At 50.3% G+C, this 23105-nt stretch overlaps 3 protein-coding genes across 21 annotated transcripts in view; 1 reads left to right on the forward strand and 2 right to left on the reverse strand.

Annotated features, from left to right (window-relative positions):
* Positions 1 to 4893, forward strand: part of CEP250 (centrosomal protein 250) — a 57007-nt gene extending 52114 nt beyond the window's left edge. For all 18 annotated transcript variants that reach the window (XM_054466460.1, XM_054466466.1, XM_054466467.2 and 15 more), the window contains 5 exons: positions 693 to 806; positions 990 to 1145; positions 1899 to 2000; positions 2946 to 3005; positions 4283 to 4893. In XM_054466460.1, the coding sequence (XP_054322435.1) occupies positions 693 to 806; positions 990 to 1145; positions 1899 to 2000; positions 2946 to 3005; positions 4283 to 4546 (696 nt within the window). In that variant the 3' untranslated portion in view covers positions 4547 to 4893. The remainder of the gene's footprint in view (positions 1 to 692; positions 807 to 989; positions 1146 to 1898; positions 2001 to 2945; positions 3006 to 4282) is intronic.
* Positions 4894 to 13981: 9088 nt separating this feature from the next.
* LOC129021312 (CMP-N-acetylneuraminate-beta-galactosamide-alpha-2,3-sialyltransferase 1-like) lies at positions 13982 to 16840 on the reverse strand. Its single transcript, XM_054466473.2, has 5 exons — positions 16146 to 16840; positions 15810 to 15997; positions 15528 to 15726; positions 15108 to 15227; positions 13982 to 14661 (listed from the first exon to the last, which is right to left on the reverse strand). The coding sequence occupies exons 1-5, from the start codon at positions 16248 to 16250 to the stop codon at positions 14392 to 14394; spliced, it is 882 nt and encodes a 293-aa protein (XP_054322448.1). The 5' UTR covers positions 16251 to 16840; the 3' UTR covers positions 13982 to 14391.
* Positions 16841 to 20122: 3282 nt separating this feature from the next.
* Positions 20123 to 22843, reverse strand: C21H20orf173 (chromosome 21 C20orf173 homolog). 2 transcript variants are annotated; one of them, XM_054466475.2, is made up of 6 exons: positions 22707 to 22843; positions 22213 to 22572; positions 21849 to 22027; positions 21599 to 21692; positions 21379 to 21430; positions 20123 to 20394 (listed from the first exon to the last, which is right to left on the reverse strand). In XM_054466475.2, the coding sequence occupies exons 2-5, from the start codon at positions 22519 to 22521 to the stop codon at positions 21404 to 21406; spliced, it is 609 nt and encodes a 202-aa protein (XP_054322450.1). In that variant the 5' UTR covers positions 22522 to 22572; positions 22707 to 22843; the 3' UTR covers positions 20123 to 20394; positions 21379 to 21403. The 2 variants fall into 2 exon arrangements, with proteins under 2 accessions (XP_054322450.1, XP_054322451.1); XM_054466476.2 differs by having other exon boundaries at positions 22213 to 22588; positions 22707 to 22828.
* Positions 22844 to 23105: the final 262 nt, after the last annotated feature.

Consider the following 23105-nt stretch of genomic DNA (forward strand, 5'->3'; position numbering starts at 1 on the left):
GACCCATAAATGGCAGGACTGAAATGAGGTCTGAGTCATCTGCCTCTAGAGCCCAGGCTTTCTATCACCAAGCTCTTCCTCTCTCCCAAGCAACCCGCATCCACATGCATACACTTGTTTTCTCTTGTTCATCTCTTCTTGACTGTTATCATTTATGAACCACAGGACGCCTAGAAAGTATCTAGCATGAGGCTTCCCCACTTATCCAAAGGGACTTAACCTAAGGACTTGATCCATGTTTCATGGTGCATGTAGTCGTTTTATAAATGAGCAAATTGGGGTTTGGGGAGAGCTTGTGCTTTGACCAGAGTCATACAGCCACTGAGTGGCTATATGGGCCACTGGGTACTCCACAGGGCACCCAACCCTGTGTGACTCCAGAGTCCATGCTGTTCCCACAGCACATTAGTGCTCTAAGTCATTGCTCAGCCTTCTAGGAGATGTGAAGTGAGCTGGGGGCTCTGATCCTAGCTTCCTTGCTAGCTCACCACATATCCTTGAGTAGAGCCCCTCTGCTCCTTTGTTTTACCCATCTGTAAAATGAAGGTTCTGTACTAGAATGACTCAGAGCCTCTAGGAAAAATAAGACAAAAGCCTGAGGAGAACATTGAACCGCTGTTTGTGTGGATGAGGGGTTGGTCTGGATATGAGGTTGGCAAGGTGTGATTTTGCTCCATACCTCCGTTCCCTAGGATGAACTGGAGCTCACCAGACGGGCTCTGGAGAAGGAGCGGCTACACAGCCCAGGTGCGACCAGCACAGCAGAACTGGGGTCCAGAGGGGAGCAGGGTGTGCAGCTGGGAGAGGTAAGCTGAGGGCTGTGGGGGAACAGGTGACCCAGCAGGGAGCTCCTGTCCAGAGGTTTGTCCCCTTCCCTTGGGAACTGGGTTCCTGAAGCTTAAACCTGCGGGATTGGTCTGTGTGTCCTCTGTCTGTTCCCTACCTGTCTTAGGGGCTGCCCAGGTGAGATTCACAGGTCTTTCCCACAGGTCTCAGGAGTGGAGGCTGAGCCTAGTCCTGCTGGAATGGAGAAGCAGTCATGGAGACAAAGGCTTGAACACCTGCAGCAAGCGGTGGCCCGGCTGGAGATTGACAGGAGCAGGCTGCAGTGCCACAATGTCCAGCTGCGGAGCACCTTGGAGCAGGTGACCCTTCTTCTTGTCCAGTGGGCATGCATCTCCACTTCTCGTGTGGCCCCTAGAGCATAGGCTCAGTAAATTACAGCCTGTGGGCCAAATCCAGCCTGCTGCCTGTTTCTGAAAATTAAGTTTGTTTGTTTGTTTTCCCGAAACGGAGTCTTGCTCTGTCTCCTAGAGCTGGAGTGGAATGGCGCGATCTCCGCTCACTGCAACCTCCACCTCCCGGGTTCAAGCAATCCTCCTGCCTCAGTCTCCTGAGTAGCTGGGATTACAGGCATGCACCACCATGCCTGGCTAATTTTTGTATTTTTAGTAGAAATAGGGTTTCACTATGTTGGCCAGGCTGCTCTTGAACTCCTGACCTCGTGATCCGCCTGCCTCAGCTTTCCAAAGTGCTGGGATTAGAGGTGTGAGCCACCACGCCCAGCCCTGAAAATTAAGTTTTATTGGAATACAGCCATGCATTGTCTATGGCTGCTTCCCTGCTATTCCCCACAAAGCCTACAGTACTTACTGCAGGAGAAGTTTGCTGGCCTTTGCTCCAGAGGCCTGAGAGCCTGGCCCTGCCTCTTCTGCTTCAGGAGCACTTCTTTGCACTGAGGCCTGCCCTAGCTGTGCCTTCCTCAGCCAGGAGTTCTCTTCCTGTGGTTACTGTCCCCTCATACACCTGCACAGGCACTGGCCACCTCTGGAGAAAGGCAGCTCTGCTCCAGCCACAGAGCCAAGCCAAGCCCTGATTTCTTATTTGCACCTTGGCAGGTGGAGCGAGAACGGAGGAAGCTGAAGAGGGAGGCCGTGCGTGCGGCCCAGGCAGGGTCCCTGGAGATCAGCGAGGCACCGGCTTCTTCACCCACACAGCAGGTTTACCCGTTTTCCTCAACTGCAGCCTTAGAGAGCCCAACCCCAGCCACCAGAAATTCAGCCCTCCTCATTGCATATCCCGGGCCAGCAGCACTTCAGCTAGTCCAGAGAGCCCCTCCTGACTGCATTCTGCCCTGCTCGGCACAGCTCAGTCTGTCTCTGCCCTGAGAAGGAGGCCCAACATTGGGGTGGGGGTTGGGGTGGCATCAGGGCTAGTGGCCCTGCCTTCTGAGGGACTTAGATCTGTGCACTCCCAGACCAGTGCCACAGGCTGGCCCGGGAGTGGGGCTCATGGGGCTCTGCTTAGGATCCCTGGTGTATGGGGTTATGTGGTGCTTGCCAGCTCCTGAGGAGCCTAGGAGCTTGATCACAGCTTGATCTCTTAGACCTTTTTACAATGTTGAGTTTATAGGCTTAGGGTCCATGGTCTTTCCTGGAGACAGTGTCCCTTTTTTTGGTAAGAGGCTTGGGGAAGACTCCCCAAACCACTCGTTTATGTGAGGTATCCCTGCCAACAGACACAGGCTTGCAGCTGTTTATGGTGGCTGAGCACTAGATCTCCATCCCCTGTCCTTTAATGAAAGTTCTCAAGGGCAGGCACCGTGTCTTCCTCTCTGCATCCTTAGCTCACAGCCCAGGGCTAGCACAAAGCAGATACATGGTGTACTTCGGTTAAATTAAAACATGCCTCAGAGAAGCAAATGCCATCCAGGCCTTTTGCATGTTTTGTGTCAGGTCTCCATGGCATTGCCCATTATGCTAGTGTGGGGCCCCTCCTTGCCTCAGGGCCTGCTGCCCCATAGAGGTCCAATCTGAGTTCAGATGCTTCTGGCCCATAGCCCTTGCCCAGGCCCCTAAGATTGTGATGAGGTTCTGCAAGGAAACTTGCAGAAACCCCAGAGTGGGAAGGCCTATTCCAACAAGAGTGCGGTTTGTCTTCCTTAGGATGGGAGAGGAGGACAGAGGAACTCAGATGCCAAGTATGTGGCTGAACTGCAGAAAGAGGTATGTTCTGGATTTTCTAAACCCATATTCCTTCCCTTGCACTCAGGCCCTTTGTACATCTCCAGCAGGGAGAGGGGAAGTTCCTGCCTTCAGAGAACTTCAGTCTCCATGGGAGGCAAAAATAGTCCCAGCCCCAACCCCATCTCTCATATGCCTTGGGTGGGAGTGGGGAAGAAAGCATGATCCTGGCCCCCGACTTCCAAATCCATACTTAGAAAGGAAAAGGAGAAGGAAGAGGGCTGAGGAGCAGGCAGAAGATTCTAGGACAGGTGGGAGCAAGCGAAGCCATCCTGGCATCCCTGCCCTCAGAGGTGCCCTCGCAGCCAAGACTGTTGCCAGCGCCCCAGACAGAGGAGCCAGGCACCAGCACAGGCTCCAGGCCACACAGCTCAGCTCGAGCCGCCATTCGCAGAGAAGCGACCTGAAGAGCCTTCCTGCCTCTTAGGCCTCACCTAAAAGTCCACTCTCCCTTTCAAGGCCCAGGAGTCATAAGTGTTACCTTTTTATTTCTGAGCCTATTTCAGAAATCAGTAGTCACTACTGGCAGGGCCTGACTCTGTAGCTAGACCTAAGCTATTACTTTGAATTCTATTAAACTCAGAATGTTTTTCTATTTTATTAAAAAGTCAAAGGCAGGCGTGGTAGCTCCCACCTGAAATCCCAGCACTTTCGGAGGCCAAGGCGGGCGGATCACTTGAGGTCAGGAGTTTGAAACCAGCCTGGCCAACATGGCGAAACCCTGTCTGTACTAAAAATACAAAAATTAGCTGGACGTGGTGGTGCACACCTGTAATCCTAGCTACTCAGGAGGCTGACACACAAGAATCACTTGAACCTGGCGGGGTGGAGGTTTCAGTAAGCCAAGATTGCATCATTGCACTGTAGCCTGGGCAACAGAGCAAGACTCTGTCTCAAAAAAAAAAAAGTCAGATAGTGGTTATACTTGAGTATATATTGTTATCAGCCTCATCAAAATGTACATTTAAAATTGGGCATTTTTCACATGTAAATTATCTTTCAGTGAAGTTGATGAATAGCTTTGTTGTTTTCAAGCTCCCTATTTGAGTCACATGTGCAGCCAGGATTGAGAATCACTGGATTCTAGAATTCCTAAGGGTCCTTCCTGTACGCCTCTAAAGCCTGTTTCTGAGATTCGTGTATGTGGTAGAGTTGATTCAGATGCTCATCCAACTAACGTCACAGAACACAGAGCAGGAAGAGCTGGGACAACTTCAGGGCCTTCAGCTGCTCTCCCTCTTCTTTTTCCTGCCCGCCAGGTGGCCCTGCTGCGAGCTCAGCTGACTTTAGAGCGGAAGCAGAAGCAGGACTACATCGCCCGCTCAGTACAGACCAGCCGTGAGCTAGCAGGCCTGCACCACAGCCTCTCACACTCACTTCTTGCCGTGGCCCAGGCCCCTGAGGCCACTGTCCTGGAGGCAGAGACCCGCAGGCTGGATGAGTCCCTGACTCAAAGTCTGACATCCCCAGGGCCAGTCCTGCTACACCCCAGCCCCAGCACTACCCAAGCCGCCTCCAGGTAGCAGCCGCAGCCAGGAGCACACAGACAGAAGACTGTACCATGGGTCACAGCCCCTCTGCACATCTACAGGTTTGCCAAAGGAAAAGCCTGGCTCTGTTAGGCACCCAGGGGCCCCAGGTCAGTAGGTGTTCCCAGGAAGAGGAAGTAAATCTTCAACCCTGGGGAGGGCCCCAACTCACCTGGGAATGAGGCAAATTGCATTTGCTTGCTCCCTATGGAATCGCTCAGAGGAGTGCCTTGCCCTGGCTGAGGGACATGTACTGCCTCTCATCTAGAATTTATTTTCCTAGCAATTCACCGCCTCCCTCAACTTCCTCTTCAACAATAAACCCTGGGATCTTTGCGTTAGTTTTCTGCTGCTGTCTCCACTTATGCAGCTGGTTGGCAGCACCACATCAAGGGGGTTTATCAGGGAAGAACTTGCCAGAGATTCCTGTTGAGGTAGCATGCGTTTATTGTACACCATGCACTGTGATAGGGAAGGGTTACAGAAAACACACAAGACAAAGCCCCTGTCCACAGAGAGCCTGCAGTCCAGTTGATGAGAACAGGCTAACACTCATTTATGAGTCAGAGGCAATTCTGTGTACTGACTAGAAGAACTGTAGAAATTCCAGGGGCTGAGGAAGGGAGGCACGAACTGGCCCTTGAAAGATGGAGTGGAGTCGGAGGTGTTGCCAGGCACACAGTGAGAAGACTGGTCTGACTGTGGCAGGGGGTTGGGGCTGAGCTTGGGTGGGTTGAGCAGGGATATTATGGAGGGTTAAAAGAAGTTCTGGAGCCTCAAAAACACAGCATTGACCTTTAGCTAAAGTCAGAGTCTGAGTTCAGAAGCTCCACATGGCCTCATTCCTCTTCTACTCTGGGTGAATGTCCTTGAGATGTCCCTTCCTGGGCATATCAGCTGGAACTGATCTGGTCGCCTGTAGTCCAACCATGTGTCAAGCCAATCAGAAGGATGGACTGTGGCAGAACTTCTCACCCATGGACTGGTCCTAGTGGAGGCTGGACAGAACCCAGCTCACAGGCTTAAGACCTATTGCTGGCAACCTCCTCAAAGCCTAAAAATTGTTTTATTTTTTTAAGAGACAGGGTTTTGTCCTGTCTTCCAAGCTGGAGTGCAGTGGCACAATCACGTCTTACTGCAGCCTGAAACTCCTGGGCTCAAGTGATCCTCCCACCTCAACCTCTCAAAGTGCTGGGATTACAGGTGTGAGCCACCATGCCCAACCAGAACAGTTTTCCTTAAAGAAGCAGGCCATTACCTTCCTCTGGCACTCCCACCATAATCTGGAATTCCTCTTCACTAAGCCTGGGGATGGAACTGAGACCTAGCCAAGAATCTGGGGGGGGTAAGAGCATCACCCACTCACCCAGACCTCCTAATTTGGGGCTGAGCCCCATTATGTCTCATTGCACCACACAGAGTGGAAATGGGGCTGTTCACAGCGGCTAGAGCTTTGTTCCAGAAACCTACAATGCAGCTCAGCAACAGATGCTTAGTGAAAACTTCTGAAGTCCCAGAAACGGATCTGGGGCCCCAGAAATGCTGTCCTGGTCCCTACTTCCAGTCAGATTCCCTGTAGCTCAAAATCCTTACCTGGCTTTTAGGCCATTTCTTTCTTTTTCTTTTTCTTTTTTTTTTTTTTTTTTTTTTGAGACAGTTTTGCTCTTGTTGCCCAGGCTGGAGTGCAATGACGTAATCTCGGCTCACCGGTGGCAACCTCCACCTCCTGGGTTCAAGCGATTCTCCTGCCTCAGCCTCCTGAGTAGCTGGGATTACAGGTATGCACCACCATGCCTGGCTAATTTTGTATTTTTAGTAGAGACAGGGTTTCTCCATGTTGGTCAGGCTGGTCTCGAACTCCTGACCTCAGGTGATCCACCCGCCTCGGCCTCCCAAAGTGTTGGGATTACAGGCATGAGCCACCGCGCCCAGCCCTTTAGGCCATTTCTGTGCTAGGAGTTGTCAGAGACAAGACTTCTCTTGGTTGTTCACTTGTTACGTCCTCCAGCCCTGGTTCTCAGGCTCAGGTTGACAGAGGGTCCCTGTTTTTTACCTTAGAGTTTCTTCTCCGCATCGTTTTCTGTAGGTCACGAACCAGGACCTACCCAGCTGAAAGACATCTTGGAGACTGCCAAGCAGGGTCTTTATTCAGGACTAGACTAATCTGTATTTGCTTTTCTCTTTCCATCCAACCCTCAAGAGCCCCCCAGCTCCATTACAGACCTCGGCCTAGGGTCTCCCCTCCCCACCAGATATTCAGAGCAGGGTTGGCCTTCAGTTCAGGTGTAGACCGTGGTCTTGCCCTCACACTCGAGCTTGTGGACGATCTTCCGCTCCGGCTTTCTAAAGTACACTTTCCTTGCCCAGTAGCAGGATTGCCTCTGTGGAGTGTCCCACCAATAATGGTGACAACTGCTGTTTTCATCAGCTCCAGACCCAAAGAGACCTGAAGTGGGGAAGCGTGAAGGAAGGAATATGTGTCATCCAGGGGGGACCCAACTTTGCCTAAGGGCATGAGGCCAGAGCCTCCTTTCCTGACCTTGTCACATGTGGCAGGTTATAACCAGAATGGTGAATCCAGCGGATGGAAGGAGTCCCTGGCAGTCCAGCCAGTTCTCGTGGATGTACTTGAGGAAAGTGCAATTGGTCGCCAGAACATGCAGGAGTAGAGGTTAGAGCTCAGCCACAGAGGTTATCTTCTTGCAGAAAACTTTCCCCCTTCCTAATCTTCTTGTCTGCTTTGATAGAAGCTGGTACTGGCTGGAAAGGCCTGAAAGCAGAAGGGGACAAGAGTCATCAGAGGCTGGGCAATGTTCTTGTTCCCGGGGAGTGCTGAGGTCTGGCGGGTGCTGCCCCTGTTCTCTCAAGGATCCCGCGTGCTTTGTGTGTTAGAGCAGTGACCATCACCTCCCAACCCAAGGACCTTTGCTGCTCTGCTTCCCACATGGGACTGCCAGCACGCTGAAGGCAGAAAAACTGCCTGGCATGAATGTACCCGTTAAAGGAGGAGAAGCTGGTGGTGTATGTTGAGATAAGGAGGGTGGGAAGTGTACAGTTACAAGCTGCACAGGGAGGGCAAGATCAATGTTGACACCAAAGTGCCAAAGGCTGTCTGCGCCAGGTCTGGGGCCCCCACTGGTCATACCGCGTGATAAAACCATTGCAGTCCACACCAGGTCTGGAGGCTTCGACACCCACAGCGTGTGGGTGTTCTCATGCAGGCCATGAGTATTCGGGGTGCTTTAAGCGGAGGGGGGTTCTGTTGTCCACATTATTCTCAAAGCCCAGAATAGACCCTGTTTCATTCTACAGAGATAGGAAGGCACTGGGGCTCACAGAGTGGTGCTGCTTCCCACCCTCACCCTCCTGCCCCCACCTGAGCACAGTGTGGCGCTCAGTGATGGTTATCCTTTATTCCAAATACGCATGGCCCAGGACTGGCAGAATCGGAGCTCAGGGTCTAGCTGTGAGGTGGGGATCAGTTGGAGTAGCTTCTTGACCAGCTGGAATTGGATTAGGTGTCCTAGCATTGGTGCCTATGGAGAAGAACACAGATTGTTTATCACTCACCCCTGGTTCCAGTACCAAGGAAAGGCTGGAGCCATTGCACCTGGAGGCCCAGCAGAGGAAGGGATCAAGGAGAGGATGCAGCCCGGAGCCCAGGACTGAGCATCCGCCGGCCTCTGGAGATGGGGTGGTCTCCAGTTGCATTGGGGCTTCAGGGCCCATCTGAAGTGCTGATCAAACCAGGCAGACACACTGTGCTGGTGAAGGCAGGCTTTGTAGATGCGGGGCTGAATTGAGCAGCCACAGAACCTCTGCAGCTCTGGGGCCAGTGGCAGAACTTCTAGAAGTACCTGTGGGGTGGGAAACCCCAGCCACAAAAGCAGCAAGCTGACCTCCAGGCCTGAGGCTTTGCCTGCAGGCCTCATCTCAGCCCATGGGACAGATTCCTGGTTTTTTTAGTTTGGCCTTGGGGCAGATGACACCTTCAGCTGTCCACCCTGCAATACTTCACCTCCTGCCTTCTGACCCAGTACCCTGCAGAGCGGGGGAATGGGGCCAGGGGACAGGGGCAGGGAAGAGGAAGAAGCAAGAGCTGCCAGTGTGCTCCAAACCAAGAGACCCCTCCACATGATTCTGGGCACAGCTGAGGAGGAGTGCAAGCTCAACTCTGCTCACCACACTTAAGAAGCAGGCAAGGGAGGATGAAGGGCAAAAACATGGGGTCCTGAGGCCCTTTTACTCCCTCTACCCTGCTGGAGGTGAGGATGAGAGGTGAGACTTCGTTGGACTGTGCTCCTGGTCAGTTGATCTCACCCAACTCATTACATCAGTAGCCTGGTCACAGGGTGGACACTCTGACCTCTTCTTAGCCTTTCATTGCCAATACTACCAGCTCTATATATGCCCTTATAGGGCCTGAACCTTGGCTCAGGTGGGTGGGCTTGGAGGTAAAATAATTGAATGGGTCGGGGGTAGGAGGAGAGATGAGTCTCTGCCAAGGCTGTGTGATGTGTCATCTGAGAGAGTGGGTAACCCTTATTCCCAGCACATGGCCATTTATTTAGAGCCAGGGAGGGGGATGAGAATTCATATTCAAATGTGATTCTTAATTACTACTAGTTGTTCGGGTGAGGGAATCAGGGAAGGCTGTTACTCAGTGCCAGATTAATAATCCACACATTGCCCTTGCACCTCCTGTCTTGGTTTCCTATCAAAACCTCTCCCATATCTATGAACATTCCAGCCCTGCAGGTCAGATTGCTGGCCAGGAGTAGTCTCACATTCTAGCTGACTGATGGCCTCGGCTTCTGCTGTTGCATGTGGTTTGATGATTCATGCTGGAGCCTTTGGCTATAACTCTCTTCCCTGTATAAGGGCCATCTGAAGTTTGTCTGCCCGACTTCATTACCTGGTGAATGAGATTGGCTGGCTGCTGCTCCTGCCCCAGCTATTCAGTCATTTGGCAAATACTCATTTAAACAAAGCTCCACAAGGAGCTCTGAGAAGGAGCTCACCTCTAGGCACACAGAACCTGGACACAGATGAAAGTTTGCAGAATGACCCAGTTGTGCGGAAGAGACCCACTGGCTGCTCTAAATGAGGCCAGAGAGAGTCAAACAGAGCATCTTGGACAAAGAGAGGACTTGAAGGCCCTTTCAAAGTGTCAAGCCAGTTGGATGCACGGGATGTGTGGAGTCAAGGTGTACGTCCAGGAGCAATGGCAGGTGTTATCCATTCATTCAGTTTAGACGTCTGAGCAGACAGCAGAAACGTCAGCCACAGGTGAGCATAAGCTCAAACCCCCCCATTGAAGGCTACATTCTTGTCCCACAGGGCAGAGCACATGGCAAGTGGCATGCTGACTCAGACACTGGGCACTGAGAAAAGTGGGAAGCCATAGTCACAGACTCTACATTCCCCTCTCCTGTTGGCCTCCATCCCTTCCTCAACTGTCTGCAGAACACCTCCTTCCATCACCTTAGCTCCTGCCTCCCTCTGGACCTATTCAGTCCTCAAGGGTGCCCTGCTAAAGGCTGGGCTGAAAGCTAAGAGGAGAGGTGGCATTCAATGTGTCCTGTGGCCTCCCTGAGGTTGATGAAGGGGTTGATGCCCAATAGAGTCCTTCATCTTGGCATTCAGCCCAGGGTCCAGCTGCCAAGGGAAGGCTTGGCAATCAAGGGTGATGGAGATAAGAATGAAAAGGGGCACCACCCTGTGCCAAAGCTGGCATGGTGTATATCTGAGAGAGGAGCTGCCTATTCACAGCGTAGGGTTGTCAAGCTGGAGGCAGGGAGAGTAAAGCAAGAGCTTTTTGGTTCCTCTTGAGGATAGAGTCTATAGGAAAACGTTGTAATAGGGTTAAAAATAAATTTCCCATGCATCCAAACTTTTTTCTTTGGTAGACTTTCTTGTCGTCTATTTAAAATGAAACAAGTGCATGTACGTCGTTAAGAAATTTTAGCTAGGAATGATGGTGCGTGCCTGTAGTCCCAGCTACTTAGGAGGCTGAGGCAGGAGGATCGCTCAAACCTGGAAGGTCAAGGCTGCAGTGAGCCGAGACCATACCACTGCACTCCAGCCTGAGTGATAAAGTGAGACCCTGTCTCAAAAAAAAAAAAAAAAAAAATTAAATTAAACAGCGCCGGGCTTGGGGGCTCACAACTGTAATCCCAGCACTTTGGGAGGCCCAGGCAGGCAGATTGCTTGGGCTCAGGAATTCAAGACCACCCTGGGCAAAAAAAAAATAAAAATTAGCTCAGTGTGATGATGTGCCTGTAGTCCCAGCTACTCGGGAGGCTGAGGTGGGAGGATCACCTGAGCCCAGGGAGGTCGAGGTTGCAGTGAGCCATGATCATGTCACTGCACTCACTCCAGCCTGGGCAACAGAGCAAGACTGTCTCAAAAAAAAAAAAAAGGAAATTAAATAGAAAAGAAGATAGCAGTTTCCCACCTCATTCTTCTCAAACTCCTCTTCAGAGGCAGCGGGTTTTTTTTTTTAACTATGTTTTTCTACTGGCTCACTTTATTCCTCTAAAATAGTAACTTGTCTATGTGGTGCCATAACGGGTCCAGTATCTGGACACGATGCTGCACTGCCTACACCTTTGGGGATTCTCGGATCCTGACTCTGAGCTACCTCATTCCTAGACATCTGGTACACCACAATGTGTCAGGGATGTCGGTTTATGTGGGATGTTTGCATTTTGTTAGGTTGTGTGTGGTAGTTGAGCAGCCAAGAGGGCAGCATGCGGTGGATATTTGTTTTAGATACACAGCAACTGGAAACTCATTTACTGAGGCTATTTGGTTACCCTGAACTACTGTTTCTACCAAAAAGGCAGGATAAATGCTCCCTCAACACACACCTTTAATTACCAATTTTCAGAGTAAGGGGTTGAGGTAATAGCCACCGCCAGTTTTCCCTTTCTCTTTGAGTATCATTATGAGCTCAAAGTTTTTTATATATTCACTATGATTCAATCATGACAGTTGCTATTTTTGATGCTCAAATTGCCGCAAATCTAATGTCCAAGTGTTCTTGTACTTGTCTAGCCCTAGAATCTTTTAGTGGAAAAAAAGTATTTAGAAGACAAAAATCAGGCTGAGCGCAGTGGCTCACGCCTGTAATCCTAGCACTTGTGGGAGGCTGAGGCAGGCAGATTGCCTGAGCTCAGGAGTTCGAGACCAGCCTGGGCAACACGGTGAAACCCCGTCTCTACTAAAATACAAAAAATTAGCCAGGGGTGGCGGTGTGCGCCTTGTAGTCCCAGCTACTCAGGAGGCTGAGGCAGGAGAATTGCTTGAACCCAGAAGGCAGAGGTTGCAGTGAGCTGAGAGATCGCACCATTGCACTCCAGCCTGGGTGGCAGAGCAAGACTCCGCCTCAAAAAAAAAATACAAAAAACAACATAATCTGGATTGCAGGGCTGATCATTGCTAATGGGGTGTTATGGCTGTTCAGATGACAGAGGGAGAAAATGTACTTTGTAAATTGTTAGTTCAACAAGGTTATGATTGCACAACAATGTGAACATACTTAATGCCACTGAACTTTATTGCCATTGATAACTTTTAAATGGTAAATTTTATGTATATTTTGTCACAATAAAAAGTTTGAAAATCGAGTTCACAATATTTCCAGTTTGGGCCAACCACGGTGGCTCACGCCTGTAATCCCAGCACTTTGGGAGGCTGAGGCAGGTGGCTCACAAGGTCAGGAGTTCGAGACCAGCCTGACCAACATGGTGAATCCCTGTCTGTACTAAAAATACAAAAATTAGCCAGGCGTGATGGTGCGCGCCTATAATCTCAGCTACTCAGGAGGCTGAGACAGGAGAATCACTTGAACCCGGGAGGCGGAGGTTGCAGTGAGCTGAGATCACGCCATTGCACTCCAGCCTGGGCAACGAGAGTGAAACTCTGTCTCAAAAAAAAAAAAAAAAAAAGCCGGGCGCAGCGGCTCATGTCTGTAATCCCAGGACTTTGGGAGGCCAAGGCGGGTGGATCACGAGGTCAGGAGATCGAGACCATCCTGGCTAACACAGTGAAACCCCGTCTCTACTAAAAATACAGAAAAATTAGCAGTGCATGGTGGCGGACACCTGTAGTCCCAGCTACTCGGGAGTCTGAGGCAGGAGAATGGCGTGAACCTGGGAGGCGGAGCTTGCAGTGAGCCGAGATCGCGCCACGGCACTCCAGCCTGGGCGACAGAGTGAGACTGTCTCAAAAAAAAAAAAAAAAAAAAAATTCCAGATTGACTTTAATGTCGCAGTTTTTAACCTGTCCACCTGCCCAATTTTGTAGTCTCACTTTGTCACCTAGGCTGGGGTACAGTAGTGCGATCTTAGCTCACTGCAACCTCTGCCTCCCAGACTCAAGTGATTCTCCTACCTCAGCCTCCCAAGTAGCTGTGATTACAGGCGGCCTCCACCGCACCTGGCAAATTTTTGTATTTTCAGTAGAGATGGAGTTTCACTATGTTGGCCAGGCTGGTCTCGAACTCCTGACCTCAAGTGATCCACCTCCCTTGGCCTCCCAAAGTGCTGGGATTACAGGCGTGAGCCACCACGCCCGGCCTGTGTTTAGTTTCTAATGTTGTTAATGTAAGTAGTTATTTACTTATTCAAGACCAGCCTGGGCAATATAGTGAGACCTCAACTCTACAAGAAAATTTAAAAATTAGCTGAGGGTGGTGGCACGCACGGATAGTCCCAACCATTCAGAAGGCTAATGTGGAAGGATCACCTGAGCCTGGGAGGCAGAGGTTGCAATGAACCGTGATCATGCCTCTGCACTCTATCCTGGGTGACAGAGTGAGACCCTGTCTCTAAATAAAAATAATAATACCAACACTATAATGAAAATACTGAGTCAAGTTTAAAAAAGTTTTTTTTTTTTTTTTTGAGACAGAGTGTCACTCTGTTGCCGAGGCTGGAGTGCAGTGGTGCGATCTCGGCTCACTGCAACCTCCGCCTCCCAGGTTCAAGCGATTCCCCTGCCTCAGCCTCCTGAGTAGCTGGGATTAGAGGCACACACCGCCACGCCTAGCTAATTTTTGTATTTTTAGTAGAGATGGGGTTTCACCATGTTGGTCATGCTGGTCTTGACCTCCTGACCTCACAATCTGCCCGCCTTGGCCTCCCAAAGTGCTGGGGTTACAGGTGTGAGCCATCGCACCTGGCCTAAAATTTCTTCGTAGTTCTTTTTGTCCACAGAGACTATCCTACAAAGAATATACAATCAAGGTGTTGAGTTTAAGGAACTTGAAATAATTATTTTTCTGGTGTTTATATTATCAATTAAATATAGTTAGGTGCGTTTGATGTGTTTTCAACTTCAGGGTTCACTTTTTTCTCATTTAATTTTATTTTTTGATAAGATACAGCATAAGAGAGTCACATGGTGATAAGACAGAATCAGTAATAGAATGTAGCCCTTTAATGCCACCAGAAATCCAGAGAGAGAAATAAGCTAGGGTTTTATTCAGTAGCAGAGTGATCTCCATCCAGGGTCTGCTTGAAGCCCCAGTCCCTCTCTGATACCACAAGGTCCCCTTGGCTACCTGGGGACTCCACTGGAAACATCTCAGCCGTAGACCGCAATCTTCCTGTCACACTGCAGTTTCAAGATGATCTGGTATTCTGCTGGGAAATTTTGCATGGTGTTCTCAAACCAATATTTGTCATCCCAGTAATGGGACCACCTTTTGCAATTGTCTGCCCCAAAACCAAACAAGGATACCTGAGAGATGGGATAAGACAAAAGATGGTGGTGGCCTAACGGGCTAGATCCTGCCCTGCCCCCATGAACACCTATCATGCCTTCAGCACCACTCACTCAACCACTAGTGTGCCAGGCCTCCTCTTGGAGCTGGGAGGAGAATGGAGTTCACCTTCTTCAAGGAAGACAGACTCTAAATACTCATAGTGACCCCAGAGCCCAGAAAAGAGAGCACCAACTAGTTGTTCTTCATTATATATTGAGAGAAGAGAGGATTCCCCTGGGAGACAAGGGAAGGGCATTCCAGGCAGAGGGAGCAGGGTGTGAGAAGGCGTGAGGCAGCTGGTATGTCTGAAGAACCCCAAGAAGTCCAGTGCGGGAATCTGGGAAAGAGGAGGGGTCAGATCATGTAGGGTGTTGGAAGCCAGGCAGAAAGTTTTAGATTTAATTGGAAGTCCCTGGGAAGACAGATTTTTTTTTTTTTGAGGTGGAGTTTTGCTCTTGTTGCCCAGGCTGGAGTGCAGTGGCACGATCTTGGCTCACTGCAACCTCCGCCTCCCGGGTTCAAGCGATTTTCTTGCCTCAGCCTCCCAAGTAGCTAGGATTACAGGCATGCGCCACCACGCCCGGCTAATTTTGTATTTTTAGTACAGACAGGGTTTCTCCATGTTGGTCAGGCTAGTCTCGAACTCCTGACCTCAGGTGATCAGCCCACCTCGGCCTCCCAAAGTGCTGGGATTACGGGTGTTAGCCCCCATGCCCAGCCAAGAAAACAGAAATTTTGAGTGGCAGAGGAGTGAAAGTCTGTGAGTTGCAGGAGATATCTTACCTGGTCACAGGTATGCAAGGCATACAACAGAGCCACAAACTCCAAGGACGGATACTGACCGTGGTTCTCCAGCCAACTTCTCTGGATATACCTGAGGAAGTAGAGGCTGATCACCAGCACCTAGGAAGATGGAGAAGGGGACTGACCTGAAGCCTGTCTCATGGCTACCCACTGTCATGTTGTCCTACCACTTTCCCCTTTCCTTCCTGGGACCCTCACCTTATCTTTGCTGTCTTTGGTTCCACCAGGAACCTGAACCATCTGAAATCTAAAAAGAAATTGAGGTTTGGGAGGATTTCAGAGTCATTTGACAAGCAGACTTCAGCCTTAAGTAATCCTTGGGGGTGCCCCAGTATCCAGCCAGGGTCTCTTTGGAGTTACCTCTCTCACTCCCTACAGTGACCTCCCTCCCTGACATACCCAGGGTTTTTTTTGCTTCCACATGCTTGTCTGTTTATGCAGTACACTTAAGAACCACTCCAGACCAGATGAATTCAACGGAAGCAGCAGCAGTTGGGTACTGGGGTCCCAAGGGCTGGCAATCCCAGGGTAGATAATGCGCATGGTGGTCCTGTTCCCCACATCTGCCTCAAAGCCTCGGACAGGGGCCTGGTTCATCCTGAAAAGGAAGTTAGGATGGTCATTTAGAGGAGGAAAAGGCTTCGGCTTGGTCTTGGTCTCCACCTCCTACCCTGCACCCACCTGAGGACCACTTCATGTTGATTAATCCTGAAGCCAAGGCCAGAGCTCCGTAGAGACATTGAGTTTCCCACCACTGCACAGACCCAGCAGTTGGACACCACATGGCCCAGTGGGCATAGGGGAGGTGCTTTAATCAGCTGCTGCTGCTTATTCTCAACCTCCTTCTCTGACTTGACCCTCTCGAGTCCCTAGGAGCATAGGAGGGAAGAATTTAGGGGCTTGACCCAGGTTCCACCTACCTGTGGAAGAAGGTTAGAGCCTGGGTCCATGATGGAGAGATGGCTAGGACCTGGGGTTGGGTCAGTGACTGGACAAAGACTAAGTTTGCGCACTGACCAGCCACAATATCAGAGCATCATTGGACATGGGATCTTGTGGCCTCTGTAGGGGTTCAACGGTGCTGTCGAAGCGTCTGTCAAACCAGTCAGACTCGCCAGGCATGTGGAGGCAGGCAGAGCATGTCTGGACCTCAGATGAGCAGTTGCATTTTCTGGAAAAGTTGCTGGGACAGTGGCAGATTCCCGGGTGTATTTTGGCTATATTACAGAGGTCCTTCTGGCTGGAGTGTTGGTGTAGGAAGGAGGCAATCAGCCACAATCAAAGGACATAGGCAGCCACCAGGCCCAAACTCCTGTATCGAATCATGATCTCTGGCCCTGATGATGGTGCCCCTGGCAGACAGTAGATTGGCCCCGACCCCTGGCACCGGGAAGGAGAAGAGGCTGGGGCCACAGACGTCCCCAGCATCCCCCATCCTAATGGCTTCCATCCCTCTCCCAACCCTTGACACTACACCTCCTCCCAAAACCTCGCTCCTGCCTCCCTGGCCGCCTACTGATCACTACTGGAACTGCCAAAGCCTGGCCTAGAGGCAGAAAGAAAGGGAGAGAGACACTTTTTGTGTTCTGTGGCCTCCCTGAGGAAACTGATTCCTAATGGGGTCTTCTGTGCCAGCCCGGTGATATTAGGCACTCATCACAGAGGCCACATTGTGACCTACTCCACCAAGGCCCCTCCTTCACCTTGGCATTCAGCCCAGTGCCCAGATGACCAGGGAGGTGTGGTAGTCAAGGGTCCAGGGGACAGGAGGGCACAGAGAGAGAGGTTGTGTCCAGGCTGGGGTGGGTGAGCAGGAAGCAAAGAGGGAAACAGAAGGGCCACCTTGGTGATGGCTCACACCTGTAGTCTCAGAGCTTTGGGAGGCCAAAGCAGGAGGATCACTTGAGCCCACAAGTTCAAGAAGGGCCACCTAGAATCTTCTGAAGAGAATTTACTATACTGATGAAAGTGAATATTTGATACCTTTAGCCCTTAACACCTCTCAGGGTTCGACTTTTTCTTTTTAAGAACTGTTTTTTTGTTTTTTGGTTTTTTTTTTTGAGATGGAATCTTGCTCTGTTGCCCAGGCTGGAGTACAGTGGCGTGATCTTGGCTCACTGCAATCCCCGCCTCCTGGGTTCAAATGGTTCTCTTGCCACAGTCTCCCAAGTAGCTGGGACTACAGGTGCACGCCACTGCGCCCGGCTAATTTTTTTTTACTTTTAGCAGAGACGGGGTTTCACCATGTTGGCCAGGCTGGTCTCAAACTTCTGAGCTCAAGTGATCTGCCTGCCTCAGCCTCCCAAAGTGCTGGGATTACAGGTTTGAGCCACTGCGCCCGGCCAGTCCAGTGTATATCTTACACTTATAGTGTATCTAAATTCAAACTGTTTTGTCAGAAATACATGATTTATAAATTTGATAAAATTTTACAGTCAAAAAAGATTTACATACCCACATTATAATAAGCATACTGAAAAGTTTTCTAAGAACTGAATTGTTTTGAAATTTAGATTAATTAAAATAAATTTAAAAATTCCTTCCTCACTTGCACTTGCTACATTTCAAGTGCTCATCCATCATATTGGATGGTACAGAACTACAGGCTAATTTAATTCTAAAAGTCAACAATCTACTATCAGTGTTTACATTATTGTAACTAGATAAATATTTCCTATAGAGTTTGTAAATGAACTAAGACTACTTTTTTTTGTTCATGGTAACTTTTTTTTTTTTTTTTTTTGAGACAGAGTTTCGCTCTTGTTGCCCAGGCTGGAGTGCAATGGCACGATCTCGGTTCACTGCAACCTCTGCCTTCCGGGTTCAAGCAATTCTCCTGTCTCAGCCTCCCGAGTAGCTGGGATTACAGGCGTGCACCACCATGCCTGGCTAATTTTTGTATTTTTAGTAGAGACGGGGTTTCATCATATCAGTCAGGCTGGTCTCAAAGTCCTGACCTCAGGTGATCCACCCATCTTGGCCTCCCAAAGTGCTGGGATTACAGGCATGAGCCACTGCGCCCGGCCTTTTGTTCATGGTAACTTTCTAAGAAAGGGTGTGTAGGAGATAAAACTTCTAAGTTTGCATGTCTAGAAAAGCCATTATTCTGCTTGCAGGAGGTAGAATTGTGTTACTAAAAAAAAAAATCTTTAAGTTCTAACCCCTGATACTTATAAATGTGACCTTATTTGGAAGTAGGGCCTTTGCAGATACAATGAAATTAAAATGAGATCATGCTGGATGAGAATGGGCCCTAATCCAATGACTAGTGTGTTTATAAGATGAGGAAAATTGGCCGGGTGCAATGGCCCCTGCCTGTAATCCCAGCATTTTGGGAGGCCAAGGCAGGCAGATCACTTGAGGCCAGGAGTTTGAGACCAGCCTGGCCAACATGGCGAAACCCAGTCTCTACTAAAATACAAAAAATTAGCCAGGCATAGTGGCGGGCACTTGTAATCCCAGCTATTCGAGAGACTGAGGCAGGAGAATTGCTTGAACCTGGGAGGCAGAGGTTGCAGTGAGCTGAGATCATGCCACTGCACTCCAGCCTGGGTGACAAGAGCAAGACTCCATCTCAAAAAAAAAGATGAGGGAAATTTGGAAACAGAAGACACAGGGGAGTATGCCATGTGAAGTTGGAGGTAGAGACTGGAGTGATGCCTCTGATGCAGGGCAGGCAATCCCCAAAATTGGGGCTTAGCCTGAGAGGGTTCTTGGCTTTGCCCTGATGCAATCCAGTGGTGTTAGCAACCTGTATTGAAGCAGCATTGCACAGCAGCAGCAGAGGTACACTGCTTCTTGTGGAGCAGGGCTACTCCATAGACAGTGTGCCCAGAGTTAGCAGCTCAGCAGCAGCTCTGCAATCCTATTTATACCCACTTTAACTACATGCAAATTAAGGGGTGAATTATGCAGAAATTTTCCAGGCACAAGCAGTCCTCCTGCCTCAGCCTCGCAACATGCTGGGTGTGAGCCACTGCGCCCAGCCAAAAGTCTGATTTTTTATTCTTTGTTAACTGTAGCAGTTGGATTCTTGGTCTTGGTCAACAGACTGGTAAACTTCAGAGAAAAACAATTTGCCGGCTAAATATTTAGTAGTTTACAGGATGATGCAAAAGCTAGAGAACCAGGCTCAGTCTATCATGAGATGCAAAACATGGCCAAAGACTACCCCAGGAATGGCCCACCTGGAATGCCACCACTGCTGCCAACACAACTGGGCCCTTGACATTGTGGTAGTCTCATTATGGCAGATTCTTTTCAGCTCTTTCCATTAGGAAGAGCAGTTCATTTCCCCACTTCTTGGATCTTGGATCACTTTATGACTTGATCTGACCAATAGAATGCTGCAGAAGTGACACGGTAAGGGCTAGGCACAGTGACTCACACCTGTAATCCCAGCACTTTGGGAGGCCAAGGCAGGAGGATTCCTTGAGGCTAGGAGTTCAAGGCCATCCTGGCCAACATGGCAAGACCCCTTTTCTACAAAAACAAAAATTGAAATTAACTGGGCATGGTGACAAGCATTTGTAGTCCCAGCTACTCAGGGGACTTAGGTGGGAGGATCCCTTGAGCCCAGGAGGTTGAGGCTGCAATAAGCCATGATTGTGCCACTCCATTCCAGCCTGGGCAACACAGCAAGCTCTTGTCTCAAAAAAAAAAAAAAGCGAATTGGAACTGAGGCACCTAAAAAAACTGAGAACCTCAAAATGCTAAACCTTCTGTGAAAAGCTGGACAAAAAAACAAACAACAAAAAACAACCCTCACCCTCCGGCATGGGTGAAACAAGGAGGTTTACTTCTTTTATCGAAGTGGGTAAAGAGCCTCCCCCAACAACTCAAAATCTGGGTTTGCACTTGGCATGAAATTGAATCTAAACTTATACCTCCTACATGATCCAGGGGACCAGGCAAACAAATCAACTCAAATATTGCCCCTGAGATCTGGAAGGCACATCTGGCCCATCCCTCCCAGACACTGTGGTTGCAGGTAAGACAGTCAGGCCAGGATTTTATTCAGTACCAGACTGATCTTACAATTTCCTCCTGCCCTTTACCCACCCAGAAATAGGACTTGTATGGACTCAGCTAGGCTGAGCTTGTGTGAATAGTGAGCTTGTCCACACACTAGCTGATGGATGACTTCGATTTCTGCTCCTGCAGTAGACGTGGGCAGTATTTCCTTGGAGCCCTTGGTCTGATTATCCTCCTTCCAGTGATAGAAACACTTTCCTTGCTATTCTGATCCAAATCCAAAGAGGGTGACCTAGTGGATGAGAGAGGGACATGTGCGTCAGCAGGCAGACTCCTGTCCTCACCCCTGCCTCCCGTCACTCAGCATCTAGGATGACAGGTTGCCCCTGGGAGCTGGGAGGAGACTGGAGCTCACCTCCAGGAAACAGACTCTGGACACTCTCCTAGAGTCACTGAGGATCCCAAAAAAGAGAATGTCAATTCGCTTCTCTTCATGATATTGGAGGAAGAGAGGGGAACCCCCCAGGACATAAGAGAAGGGCATTCCAGGAAAATGGAATGGTGCATGAGAAGGCATGAGGCAGCTCATGTGTCTGGGGAATTCTAAGAGCCCATTATGGGAGCCTGGGAGACAGGAGGCAAAGGGAGGAGTCAGAACATGTAGAGTCTTTTTTTTTTTTTTTTGAGATGGAGTCTCGCTCTGTCACCAGGCTGGAGTGCAGTGGCACAATCTCGGCTAACTGCAACCTCTGCCTCCCGGGTTCAAGCGATACTTCTACCTCAGCCTCCCGAGTAGCTGGGACTACAGGCATGCCTGGCTATTTTTTGTATTTTTAGTAGAGATGAGGCTACCACCACGCCTGGCTATTTTTTGTATTTTTAGTAGAGATGGCGTTTGACCATATTGGCCAGGCCGGTCTCGAACTCCTGACCTCATGATCCACCTGCCTCAGCCCCCCAAAGTGTTGGGATACAGGCATGAGCCACCATGCTTGGCCTACATGTAGAGTCTTGAAAGCCAGGCAGAAAACTTTAGACTCCATGCTGAAGGCATTGAGGAGCAGGAATTTTAAGAGAAGATACAAGAATCTTTCTTGCCTGGGCACAGTTGTGCAAGACACAGAACAGAGCCTTGGGCCCCAGGGATGACCCTGACCCTAGTAAGGCAGCCAGTTGTCCTGGTTGCACCAGGGGAGGAAGGGAGAGGGAACTGACCTGGGGCCCTTCCCACAGCAACCCACAGCCACATCCTACCCCTTTTCCTATTCCCTCTCACCGTGTCTTTGCTATCTTCCACTCCACTAGGGAACCAGACCGTCTTCCGAAATCTGAGAAAGAATTGGAAGTGGGGAGTTTGGGCCACAAGACCTGGGAAAGTCCTGCAAGTGTCCCCAGTAAGCCAATAGAGGGTCTTCCCAGAGCCCCTGGTCTTATTCCCTGCAGTGACCTCCCCTCACCCCCACACAGAGAATGTCTGGGGACACCTCCTCCATCACCTCATCACTTAGAGCGTCTGAAGTCCACACCAGGTCAGAGAGCTTCTGCAGTAGCATCTCCAGCTGCATCCAGGAGCCCCGGTCACTGGCATTCCTGGGATAGATGAAGCATTGTGTGTGGTTTGGTTCCCCACGTCCATCTCAAAGCCCTGGACTTGGGGCCCGCTTCATCTTGGGAAGGGGAGCAGAAACTGATGGAACTGTGGGGCAGCCCTGGCCCTCCTGCTCCCGCCCTCTCCCCAGCACCCACCTGAAAACCATGGGGCATTGGTCGATGTCGTTGCCAAGGCTGGAGCCCTGCAGGATCTGTGGGCGCCCCAACAGCACACAAGTCCCACAATAGAAATCAAAATGGCTCACTGAGAGCCTGGGAATCCCTTTAAACAGCTTCCTCCACAATTTCCCAAGCTCGCTCCCTGAGTTCATGCCCTGGAAACAGCAAGAGGGAGATTGGGGGCTGGGCCCAGGGGAGAGAAAACAGAGCTGGGCGGATGAGATCTCCATCCAGAGGCTGTGAAGACAGTGCCAAGGGCAGGGATTTGGGTGGAAAGTGGGAGATGGGTGAGGCCCGGGAAGCATGGGGGATACGGCCGGGCCCAGTGTTGACCACTGACCAACCACCAGAGCACAGTGTCAGAGGTCATAGACTCTCTTGTCCTCATCAGGTACCCCATGGTCTTCCTGGAGCACGCATCAAGCCAGTTCCATTCATCAGCTGTGTGGTGGCAGGAGGAGCAGTTGAGGGTCTCAGAAGGGCAGCCACACTTCCCGGAACTGAACCAAGGGCAGTTGCAACGCCATGGTACCAAGTACATGCGTTTTTCCTGGGGTGCTGATTCAGGTGTCAGATCCAGATAGGGGGTCATCAGCCAGAGGATGAGCACCCAAAAGACCCACAGGACAAAAATCTGCCAGCGCTTCATGTCTGGCCCAGGCGGTGGCTCCCGTGGTGGGCCGTAGACTGGCTTCTCTACCTGTAAGGACAAGGGGCTGAGGCAACAGACAACACCAGCTTCCCTCTGTCCTGTCGGCCTCCACAACTCCCCATTCCTCCACCCTCCACCTCCTTCCAACCCCTCCTCTCCTGCCTCACTATCCATTTGCTCACCCTCAAAACGGTCTCTGACTGGGCATGGGGCGGAAGAGGCCAGGGCAGAGAGACAGCATGTGGCTAGTCCTGAGAGGGGAAGGAATACCTCAGTGTGGCCCTTGGTGTCATCCCAGTTATATCATAGATCTCATCACAAAGTACACATTGTGACCTCCCTCCTTTAGCCTGCCTGGAAAAAGCCACCACCCTACCCTTCCTCTGACACCCAAATGACCTCCACTGGATGTAAGATCCATGAGGACAGGGGCTGACCTAGTCTCTCTTCTTCACCTCTGCAGCTCTAAGACTTAGAATCATTTAATAAATATTTATGGGATAAATAAACAGGGGTTGAGAGGGAACTTTTTTTTTTTTTGAGATGGAGTTTTTGCTCTGTCGTCCAGACTGGAGTGCAGT

Source organism: Pongo pygmaeus, chromosome 21, assembly GCF_028885625.2.
Source record: "Pongo pygmaeus isolate AG05252 chromosome 21, NHGRI_mPonPyg2-v2.0_pri, whole genome shotgun sequence".
NCBI lineage: Eukaryota > Metazoa > Chordata > Mammalia > Primates > Hominidae > Pongo > Pongo pygmaeus.